We start from the raw sequence: 12,578 nt of genomic DNA on the forward strand, positions 1-12,578 counted from the left end.
AATACTCATTCCCATCCGCTGTGGTGGTTCAAACTTTTTTCTTTAGGTTAAGGCTTCATACCGTTTACTGTTTTCATTTGGTTGTCTTTCTCTCTAAACCCTAATATAGCTATGTCTTACTACTAAACAGCAGTCATAATTGCATTTACCTTGCAGTTAAAAGAGGCTTGATTTAAATTGTTCAGCAGGTGCACTAGCATCAAGGCAAAAAACTCTAGGGACTCCACTAAACATAGATTGTAGTTATCGAGCAGGGACTAGGGTCATGATTAAAATGGTGCAGCGGGTGCAGTGACACCGGGACCAAAAGCTCTAGAGACACCACCGAACACCTAATATTACTATATTTTACTACTAAACAGGCAGTCACAAGTGCAGTTACATTGCAGGCAATAGGGTCATGATTTGAATGGTGCAGCAGGAGCAGTGGCATTGGGGCCAAAAGTTGTCATAACTCCTCTAAACACCAAATATTACTATATTTTACTACTAAACAGGCAATTCACAAGTGCAGTTATCAAGCAGGCACTAGGGCCATGATTTCAATAGTGCAGCAAGTGCAGAGTCACCGAAACAAAAGCTCTAGACACCCTCACTAAACACCCATTATTGCTATATTTTATAACTAAACAGGCAGTCACAAGTGCAGTTATCTTGCAGGCACTAGGGTCATGATTTGAATGGTGCAATAGGTGCCGTGGCACCGGGCCCAAAAGTTTAGGACCTTTTTTTCTTAAGTTAAGGCTGCACAGCATTTACTGTTTACCGATACTTACCTTCCCCTGGCTGCATGCATTTAAAACATGCTTGTTTAACTCTGATTTAGTGGGTGGAACTTTTAACAAATGTTCAATTTCTTTGATATTGTTCTGCTAATAAAATAGCATGTGTTTGTTGCTGATAAAATAGTTTTTTCTGTCATGTGTTTGGTCTTGGCACATTATGTAGTGTTAACATGAACAAAGTGATTGCAGTGCTTTACAAGAGCACGCTCTGTGGTGTTCTGAAGGGATGTTTTAACCACCTTTAGCCATTGGGACAGTTTCTGTATAACAAAACAGCGCCGGACAACTGCCGAAGATTCGGTCATGTGCCTCTTCTAAAAGTATTCCTTGAGTTTTGTGATTGCAGCCTGTTCCTTCTTCTGGCTGGAAAGGGAAGCTGCATAGTTTCATGTAAAATGCATTCATATTTAGTTTCATACTTCTAAAATGAAGTATTTTAGCTTCATAATTGCTAGAATGGGTTTGAGTTCTCCAATGTAATTTAAACAGCCCCCTGTATTTTAGTTGTTATATGATGTAAAGAATATCAACTTTACATTCTTAAAACAGGCTAATGCTCTGTCTAATTTAGCTCGCTTTTCTCCTAGTATTTTAGCTTAATGATTGCTAAAAAGGGTTTGAGTTGTCCAAAGTAATTTAAACACCCTCCTGTATTTTTGTTTGTTATATTATATAAAGAACACCAACTGCACATTCTTAAAACAGGCAAAGTGCAGTTATCTGGCAGGCCCCAGGGCCATGATTTCAATGGTGCAGCAGGTGCAGTGGCACCGAGACTTACTATAACAAATGGTTTATAATAAAATACAGTATTTGTTACAACATACAAACTTCAAAGTATATAGCACAATAATTGAGAATGTCACAGTGTACTGTTTGAATAAATAAAAAAAGTAACAATGTCCATGACAATGCAGGGGCAAATATTTACTATATGTTCATTATTATTTCTGAGTTTATGTTCATGTTTAAGTTTTTTCGTAATAATAAAAAAAGTACAGTGCAAAATACAAAAATAAAACTTTGTAAGAGAAATCTGTAATAAAAAAAACTTGTTCATCTCAATAAAATAATCTAACTTCCAGTGTGTTTCTTTCACTTATATTGCATTACCACTATTAACAGCACACTATATCGCCCTTTTGTACATAAGTAAGTCATAACACTTTAACAGACTTTCAGTAACTTATATCGTACAAATACTCAGAAAGCTAAAAAAAAAGCTTATTCTTAATCACGTAGGCGAAACCTAATGCATTTACTAAAGCTTGTTATTTTAGGGTTCAAGCCATAGCTTTATTTTTCTCATAACAGCATCTGACACCACCACTTCCTTTTCAAGACAAATTAACGTCCTTTTTGTAAAATGTGATAAATGATGTTAACTGATGACTGCCCAAAAAAAGTAAAACCTGTGGTTGTCCGTCACTACTACTTCGGAACACTGCAGTAGTTACACTACTGAAAGACATACTGCAGAATCATACCCAAGGGGCATGAGTTCTTGCTTGTAAATGCGTCTATTTTCTTTGTGACATGCCTTGAATTCCCTCAGGAGTTTGAAGAAAATGGGTTGCAGCACATCACAGCATGTAGTATTCTCTCCATGTCTCTGCCTATTAGTGTAATGGAGAAGCACATTTATCAGTCTTTCACATCATACTCTTTTATGTCCAACTGTGGGAGAAAAGTGGTCGAAATTGCCATTTTCCTACAATCAAGAATTGATATTTTTTTTCCTTTTCTTTCCAAGACTTTTTACAGTTATTACTAGTATACATTCAGAAATGCAGTGGCTTTGCGATGCAATATAACACAATTCTGGGACGTCTGTGTTTGTTTCAGTATTATTTGAAAATGTTGTGCTTATTGCTTTACTCTGCCAGACTAAATATTGTTATGTGGTATGTGAGCCAGTGGAGATCTGATCCTGGCTTGGGCCTGCGTTCTGTCTCTGGCATAGCTCTGTGGTTCAGTGAAAAAAAGTAGCCAAATACCAGCAAGAGCATCTCTCTGCATAATCTCTAGAAATATAATAAAAAAAATAACGATCCCTTGTGAAAGACTCCATCATGCTTTTCAGTACAAGCATGAGGAAGGAAAAAGGATAAGCCCATTAGCTAATAATATGAAGTGAGAGAGATTAGCCACACTGGGTCGATGTGATTGGTAGCATCTCAAGCCAATGACTGAGAGGCTGATAAAAAAAAAAAAAAACAGGTGCAGTAGGTAGGCCTAAATGCCGCTCTATATAGAGTGCAATCAGTGGATCTGGTTGACCACTGCATTGTCAAAAGACAGATCTGCAATTAGCTTGAAGCGTTTTGCGTTTTCGTATGTAGTATGTCAGAAACTGTCTTTTACTGTGGTTGCAGTGACTAGTCTCCATTATTTGCTATAGATGCCTTCTAAATCCAAAACCCCAAAACAGTTTTCTTCACAATGTTTATTTACTCAAAATTCGTAATGGAAAAACATTATCTCCATTCAACTCGGACATCAATAATTGCAGACATATTATGTAAATGTTCCTTTGATAAATTAATTTTGAATTAATTTACGTAGAAACTAACACATTTAAATATAATTAGAGACTGCACACTTGTAGAAAGGTGGCACACGTGAAACTTGCTGTTTCTTATGAAGCAGAATATTTCAAATTGTTGGTTTCATATAAATTGTTTAATCACAGTGAATGTTTAAATGAATTGGATTGTGTTGTAAATTCGTATGATAAAAAAAAGATAAAATGGAATAATTAGTAAATAAAGCATTTTAAAGAAAGTGGATTAATTGTAATTGTTTGTATGAGTATCTCAGCAACTATGTGCCCTGTTAATCTGATGCATGCTGTTCTTATTATGGTTTGGTCATGACCAAGTTGCAAGTGACTAGTGCCTACGCATTAATTTTATTTGCATGTTACTCATCAAACTGTAAGTCCAGGGATTCATTTGATTTTCAAAATATCTTAAGAAGGGAAAGACCACATTTTATAGCATATTCTTTTCCGTGTAAAATGCAGTTTCTTAGTTCCCCACATATTTTCCTACAGATTTCTGAAATGATCTACAGATTCCCTAACTCTGCATAATTTTCCTTTTTGAGAGGAAAACATCAGAAAAACGGGGGGCGGGGGTGTTGACTGGAGCTCACCTCATGAAGCGGACATGCAGTGGTGATGTAGAATCTGCAGGCACTTACTGAGGTACTCCCTAAATATAATTGCCTCTCAACTGAGCTGCAGGCTAGGTTGAACAGTCGGACTTGCATAGTAAAACTCAGCAACTCAGACACACAATAACTCTAGTCTCCGTCAACTGATTACAGCTAGCACAGATGCACTTTTTGATGCACACACGAAAAGAAGAACCCCGCTAGCACAGATGCACCTTTTGATATACACACACGAAAAGAAGAACCCCGCTGAAAGATGTGTGAGGGTGCCGCGGGATGAATATGTGTGACAAAGGAGACCTTGACATTCAGAACTCACAAATTGTAGCTAGATAGAGATGTGTATGAGGTGAACAAAGACTAAACTACTTCAATTAGCTTATTTTCTAAACATTTACAAATGGTAACAATAAATACAGTTTGTGTTTTTATCCTTATTATTGGCATAAGAATAATTAATATGTATATTCCCAATGTTTTTGGTGATTTTGTTTTTTCTTGTAGATGGTCATTTTTCAGCAGATTGTCTCTAGTCTTGAGTAGTAAGGAATGGAGAAGATGGAGGCAGATTTTTTTTTTTGTAAACATTTGTTTATTAGCATTTCCAATCTTACTGTCCGACAGTTAATAGTGTAGATGAAATACAAGCTCAGCATTTCAATGACTTTTTTGGCATTTTAGAACGCAATCAATTTTTCACAAAGGGGATATATGGTTCTGCTTTATGGTAATTCAGCTGCCCTCATTCAACATCTTTCTGCATTAAAGATTTGCATTCTCTGGAGTTGTTTACCCCTTTCTGGTCAGTATCATAGAAACTCTTTGTCACGCTAAGTTCGCGTTTGTGTCTCTGTATTCCCAGTTTGCATGGAAGCCCATTATAAACTAAAATACTAACTTTATAACTTATACTTTGTGCCTATGCCGTCCCCGCCTGCGTGCTCCTTGTTGCTTTTCCATGGTGTGTGATGTCCGGGTGTGAGAAGAAAGAGGTAGATGTGATTTTGTTTAGGAATCTATTTTAGGGTCTTTCAAAGATGTTTCAAAAATGGTTGTGACCTTTACATGTGTTTCTGAGCTAGGGTGTAGTCCCACATTTACAATTGCAGCAACAGAGAACTGTCTCCTTGGGTACTTTTGTGGAGAGCTGGAACCTCCATTAGGAATTTAGTCAAATCTCTGCCTAAAGCGCAGGGGCAACTTTGTAAGTGATTAGAGTCAAATCTCTGCTTAATGTGCAATTTATTTTTAAGTGATTGCAAGACCACATTGTCCCAAAAACAACTATATCCTGCATGTTGCATCAAAAATAACAGATTCACAAATGTTTTTGCAAGATGCTGGAATATGGACCTTTCTATGGTTCCAATGCACTGCATTGTGCCATTGACCACCCTGATCCTCTCCACATACACTAGATTAGTGTGGCACCTAGGCCAAACAAAAACTCAGATTAGCAGTTTCACTTGCAGTCAAGCACTCTGGGCAGGGGAACAGGTTTGTTTACCATGCAGTGAGCATTACTGTCTAAACACTTCTTATGTCATTTGTATTATATATGATATTACAGCATGTGGCGCCGTACGGGGAGCACAAGGGCCAAAAAGAGAGAGTGAATAATACTGGGGGAAATGAGAAACCCAGGAGGACATGGCAGGTCATGGAGATGCCTGCCAAAGAGTGAACACAGCCAGCCTCATGAAGTTCTTCCTCAATGAAAGTTCTTTCCTAGGAAGCCAATGCACTCCACAATTGAAACCCTAAAACTAGGTTGTACGTTTTTAGAACTAAACTAATATATCTCAGATTACCGGAGCCATATTGTCTGCCTCATGTGGCACATTATGGCTGCAGGTGTGCACACATAATACATCATTCCAAGTTCCATACTAGTCGTAATGTCTGTTTGATTGTCTTTATCCTATTGCCTTTATTATTTGCCCTTCTAAATTTTCTTTTACAATATTTAAGGCAGGAATATGACGTTAGTTTGTAATTGTACAGTTACACTGGTACCATAAGGAAAATCAGTGCAAAGACTTGCCCTAAAATATCCGAATGACTTCTTCCATATTAAGAAAGGTGCAAGGTCACTTATTTCTTTCGTGGATCCTTAGTTTGAGAGTCCTACGAGAAAGTGTGAAATGCTTGTTGAAGGCCTGAAATGCTTAGAGGCATATTGTTCTAGTAACTCGTTTGACCTTCGGGAACCAACTGCTGCTCCACTTGATTTGAATTTCTTCATTGTTCAGTTGTAATTACAATCTGAAAATGTTCTTACTAACACTACCAACTTACATTTTATACAAAAATTCCAACACAAAGTTATTTCAATATTGGTAGCATTGTGATCAAAATGTAACAATCTTAGATTGGAATGCTATAATTCTACATTTTCTTTTCCTTTTATTTGTTGGCATCTAGATGCTCAATTTTATTTGGCAATGTTACACGTTATGAATAAAATGTTAAAGAAAAAGCGAGGCTACTGTTGCATATGTACTGTAAGTGTAGGTTGAGGAATGCCTAAAGTAATTGCATTTATGGTTTGTTATTACCTTATAAAGGTGCAAGACTTTGTCTTTACATAATTCACTTAATAAAAGGAGGTTTTCAATCTATGGCATTGTCACCCAATCTATAGTGTATGTTTTGTCTATTGCCATTTCCACTTCAGGGGAATACAAGTCCATCTTCGAGTTCTGCCTTGAATCAGACATTCACTCATTTTCTAGTTTAACTACTGTTGCCACTATTACATCCTAGCTCTTTCCCATTCTCAACTTGTTGGTATCCCTGCGACCTACTGGTGTGACTGGAAACTGCTTCTATAGCTGTTTAATACAGAGCGTTTGTGGTTCTCTACCTCATACTGTATACACAGTATTCCCGCACTATGAGCATACATGCCCTGGTCAGTTCAAGATTTTCTGCGGGTGGTTAGAACTGGAAACTGCTTCACTGCTACTCAAATTAATTCTGAGCTGGGCCTAACCATTCTTTTTGGGCAAAATGTTGACTCTTTTTCTCACTGTTTCTTCCACCCTGCTCCTATCAGATCAGATAACTCATGGTGCAACCACTCCTCTTTGAGGCTTATGCCACTTTTCAGCATTTTGTCTCTGGGGAACAGTTAACTGATGCACACATGCTCTTTGAGTGGTACCTTCAGGACTAGGTTTCTTTGAAACTACCTGACCTGCATGCAGAGCAACTGCCTCATTTTATTTTATCACCAGGAAGAAAGGCCATTTGAACAACTAGCCTTCTGAAACCAACTCCTTTCTTCCATACTGGGGGTCTATAGCAACCCAGTATAAGTCTACTAGGGTTTCACGCTATTGTGTCTGGTTACCACACCACACCTAGGGAACCAGACCTTTAGTACCACTCTATCCTTGCCCTCATACTCGCACGCACCCTACAGCTTATTCAAAAGATCTCCGCCAACGAGCCCTGTTCGCGGGAGCCCGTCTGGCATTGCAGCGCCGGCCCGATGACGAGCAGAGCCCAATGATGAAGCATGACATCCTCTGGTGTGTGTGAGGGCATCACGAAGAAAGACCTCCCCTTTCCTTTGTCCCCTTGTTAGGAACTGCAAATCCCTTTGAAGCAACACAAAAAGATGATGGACGGAATGCTGAACATTGTCAACCATTCACCTCCCAGTCACAGATCTGGATTGAATCCTATGGCTGGGTCCAAACTGGGGTGACATGATGAGTAAAAAAAACTATGAATTTAACCCAGATTCCGTCCATCATCTTTGTGCTTCCCATGCCACCCCAATTTGGACCCAGACATATGTAAAAAAAAGTCCTCCCTAGACCGTAAACGAGCATCCTGGGACTGGTTTCTGGGTATCACCCCTCATCAGTCAGGTTAGCTAGAATCCAGTGGCACAGTGAGCTTGAGACCCACGTCTGGTCATAGAACCAAGACCTGTTGTATTACCCCAGTCCAGATGGCGCCATGGGGCATGTCAGCGAGCCACCACTTACTGTATTCATTTACTTAAGCTATTCGCTAAATTTAAATACACATAAATAGCGTAGTTTCCCTGATAGATTTGGCTAGTTAGATTTTGCGATGGAGGCTGACAACTTTATTTTCGAAAGGCTAGCTAGCACGCCTTCAACACGTTATTAGGAAAAGTGTGTAAATCCATTTTCATGGCAATGGCATGGTTGAGGTTGAAGATCATGAAACATGATCAGACAAAGCTGAGTCGATCCCTCTGAATGCCCTTAAGTACTGTTGCTACAAATTATGGCCCACCATGTGCCCCATGTGTGGTTCAGCTCTTTCATCATTTGAATAAACCCTTCAGAGGCTATGCTGTCTGTTCAAGTGGTTTTACTGCTGTGGGATGGAACAATAACCAGTACACTTAAGTATTTGGGAACATGAGAACATAACATGAAAGCAATAATCTAATACTTTATCACAAAAAGCCGTTCCTCTTTGTTATGCTTCAGTGACCAATCATGAGCTGCTCATACATATCTGTATTATACTAGGTTACTTGAATTGCTTAAGGGATTGCACAATGTACTTTTGATTAACACACCTAAAATGTTGAAGGATTTAAGTTTAGTTAAGCAATCTAGAAAATAAAGGAAACGCAGGTAGACCGGAAAGGTTCTGATTTCATGAGGTTGGGAGTCTAAAAGGATGACAGTGACCATAAGGAATGAGGAAAAGATTTGTTTGAAAAAATCCTAGTAAGTTCAAACCTCTACAAGACATTCAGCACTCCTCTGAAATTGTCAATTTGGATCATGCATATTGAGCAAGACTTAAGTGGATTGCTTTGCAGGTTTAACAATCATTCGTGTAGAGAACTCTGGTCTTCAGTGAAAGCCAAAGGAACATGTGCAAAATAGGTAGGAGTCTAATGGTCAAAATGTAGTGTGTTAGCTATGAGTGTAGCTCTGTAATGTAATCTTGAATATAGGAGACGCTCACATTTGGTAATCCCTCACAGAAGTCAATTCCCATCACCCAGCCTGGATAGAACAAGGGTTTCAGCAACGTTGTAGCAATCTTTCACAAGCTTTGAACTATTTGTTCTTCAGCATCATATGAGCCTGAATACGTTGGCAGGAATATTTCATGATCTAATTGTAAGAGCAAACAATTTAAAGTGCATGGTCACCATTCAATAGACCTGTACGCCACTCTATGCTTCAAAGTGTGTAATGTTTAGCTAGCAACCTGGTTCAGTGCGTTGGTATAATATGATGCTTTTCAACATTTTGAGCTTTGTTCTGGCTCAGGTTTCTGTCTATTTCCTCCAATTTACAATTTCATGTCATATTGTCTCACACTCGTCAGCTATTTTTTTATCTTGTGTGTTAAATAAAGGTGATACTCTCCATCTTACTGCTATAACATTTTATGGTTGGTATGACCACCAATGTAATAATTTTTATTTTTTTATTTTTATTGGCATTAAAGGCTAACCAAATTACGTTTACATACAAGAGCTTCATTTGTTAAATTTACCATTTACGGATAACGTACCACACACAGTCTCATGCCAGTGGAACTGTTACAGCAAAACCCAACAGTAACTTCCCTGTTTGCCCACCATAGCTCCCTTCCAGTCAGTTCTAGTCCGAATATAAGATCACCAGCTCCTATTCTGTCATATCTTTTTTTTTTTCTTTTGGAATACCGAACCTTCCTGGCCCATGTCTCATTATGTGTTGTTCTTTAGAGAATTCCCCTTCTTGTGAGCTTTTGGGATAGCGAATCCTGACCCCCTTGTAGGTCTGTCAACATAGAGGCCCAAGCCAGCCTGTCCTCCTCAGCCTTTACATCTCTTCTCACAAATCTCACTCGCACCGACTCTACTGTTACCCACTCGCTCATATCTCTAATCCAGTCCACATATTTCGGGGGCTGAGGTTGCATCCATGCTATTACCACCTGCCTTTTAGCTAGAATCAGCCCCTTAGCTTTTTAGTTTTTGTTGCAGGCAGTCGTCCCAACAATACCTGCTTAATCTCTTTTGGTATATTCCAACCAGACACGTCAGGACCCTCCCCCAGTACGGGTGTAACAAGCTTTGCCATATCATGTGGAGGAAGTCTGCCCCCTGAGCTTTACATCTGGGACATTAATCCCTCTAGGACTGGTATATTGTGTGTAATGGGCATGGAGTAAGGTAAGCTTGATGAACTATGTTGTTTTGGAGAAATTTGAATCGTGCGTTTGCATTAACCTTTCGCACTCCTTCGTGTACCTTTCTCCAATCGCCGTCAGTCAAAGGTTTATCCACCAAACCGTCCCATTTTTGTTGAAGTCCAAGAGGTGCTCCTGGCAGGTCCTCCCACAGTTCCCTATAAAGGTAGGAGATAAGTCGCCTACCTTGTGCCATGTATAGCATGACCTGATGTATGTTGGTGGTGGCGGGTTCCACTGGGAACCCCTGCCACAGTTCCCTTGCAACAATGGAGATGTTCCCATATTGCTGGAATTGGCCTGGTCCCAGTTCAAAAGTATGCTGTGCTGCTTCTCTGGTTATAAACTGTCCGTCTACTTCGAAATCGCCAAGAAGCTGGCAGCCGCTGTCTTACTACTGACTAATTTACATAGAGTCCGCAATACTGCCAAATTGGCGTAATGCCCATAGGGGCATATCAGGTGCATAAGGAGTATGTGTTACCACTCATCGCACCACATTCTCCCACACTGTCGCTACGGTACGTATTATGTACGGACGGTTTCTGGGAACTCCTCTGCCCAACAGCAGCAGTTGATCAATGAATGGTTCCCGTATGTTCTGGCCAGCAGAGTTTTTTCCAGTTGTTCTCACTGTCTAACCAGTGAACCGCGTGTTGCAGCTGAGAGGCCATGTAGTAGAACTTCAGCCGGGGTACCTCCAGACCACCCCATTCCCACATTCTTTGCTGCATCCTTCTTCGTTTTTCCCCCCACAGGAGGCTAAAATAGGATTGTGGTATTATATAAACAGAGTGTTGTAATGCACATAGACACCGAGATAGAATGATCATTTTGATGATCACTATATGCCCCATAAGTGATAGTGGTAAATCAGCCCAGAAGTGTATCGATCCTCTCAGCCCTTCTAGCACTCGTCCGATGTTGAGTTTGAGATATTTCTCAGCTGTATTTGCCAGATGTATGCCTAGATAACGTGTCCCTTCTTCTACCCACTGCATGTTAATATGTGGCCTCTCGTCTGGCTGGTTCATGGCCGGTCTACCCATTGGTACTACCCTGGACGTCTCAAGTTTAATATGGAGTCCAGAGACCTCGCCAAAACCCTGCATTTCCGCCAAAGTATTGGGACGGAGCGCTCCGGGTGTGTCAGGTAGACTAGCGTGTCTGCGTAGAGCGAGACCATATGGTTAGTTTCCCCCAATCTAACTCCCCATGAATCCATCACCGTTCTCAGACGAGTGGCCATAGGCTCCATATCAATTGCAAAAAGCTGGGGTGAAAGTGGACATCCCTGTGGTGTGCCCTCCCTAAGATCAGCCTTCCGGATACCGTCCTGCCGCCTCGCACTCTGGCGGTGGGGGCTGCAACCCAATGAAGATGTTGCTCACCTGACCACCAATGTAATATGTTGAATCATTCCTAGCACCAGACCTTCCAAGCTGACTGTTTCCAATTCAGATAATCACTGTAAGAGGAACTCTTTGGCAGACCATGGCCAAGAGCACCACAGGCATTATGACCTGTCCTGCAGAAAGGCATCTGTGTCTAATATCTTTAGGTGACTCCTCTCTAGTGAAGTTCTCCAGTTTAAGGAATGTAAAGAGTCCCAACTCCAGCAGACCCCCCTCGCTTTCTGCATTCTAACAGTGTCTCCTACAACTTCAAGGCACCTCAGTCTTTCAGGTGTCCGGAGTACAAATACGATATAGAGTTGTACAAAAACTGCTGATAAACAACCTTTCCAGTAAAATTGAATATTCTGCTTAATAAATCCTATCTGAAGCATGCAATGGTTTATTTGTCTTTTTCAGTGAGGAAGCTTTCTACAGATGTGCTGCAACACTTGGTGGAGGCCTGCCAACCTGGACCAGCGGAAGAGTCGAATGCCCAGCTTACTACTATTGTCAGGTATTCCATGCACAGCTATTCTCTCGTACTATCAAATGAAATGCGAACCTTCACCACGTAACTGTGGAATAGTCTATAATTAAAAAGACTACTCCTACTATCGTGTAGCTGTGTCTAAGAGCTAATGGGTTTGGTTAACAAAATCATTTGTGTTCGTCTGTAAAATAACTGGTACTCCTGTAAAGCGCTCTGATACCTTCGGGTCTAGTTCGCTTTATATAAAACTCTGCAAAAAAATATATATATCATTTCTGAGTCCGGAAAGTAGTACTACATGAGTACTATTCTACTTACTCTTATATGCCTTTATGAATCGTCGTCAAATCATCCAGCTCTCTATCAGTAAAAGTGCACACGGGGCACAGTCCATTCTATTTGTTATAACTGTATAAGAAAGTTATCCGAATATTCCTATTTTCTATGGGTTAAAGCCAATTCACAAAGGCAAAAGGACATTAGAGTACTACATGAGTACTCTTTTGCATACTCGTATATGCCTTTGTGAATTGGCCTCAC

At 40.1% G+C, this 12,578-nt stretch overlaps 1 protein-coding gene across 1 annotated transcript in view; it reads left to right on the forward strand.

Annotated features, from left to right (window-relative positions):
* The window catches only part of MMS22L (MMS22 like, DNA repair protein), a 522,815-nt gene that overhangs the window by 483,250 nt on the left and 26,987 nt on the right, over positions 1–12,578 (forward strand). The window contains exon 22 of the mRNA XM_086926628.1: positions 11,966–12,062. Coding sequence (XP_086782754.1) covers positions 11,966–12,062 — 97 coding nt within the window. The remainder of the gene's footprint in view (positions 1–11,965; positions 12,063–12,578) is intronic.

This window comes from Lissotriton vulgaris, chromosome 6, assembly GCF_964263255.1.
Source record: "Lissotriton vulgaris chromosome 6, aLisVul1.2, whole genome shotgun sequence".
Classification (NCBI taxonomy): Eukaryota; Metazoa; Chordata; class Amphibia; order Caudata; family Salamandridae; genus Lissotriton; species Lissotriton vulgaris.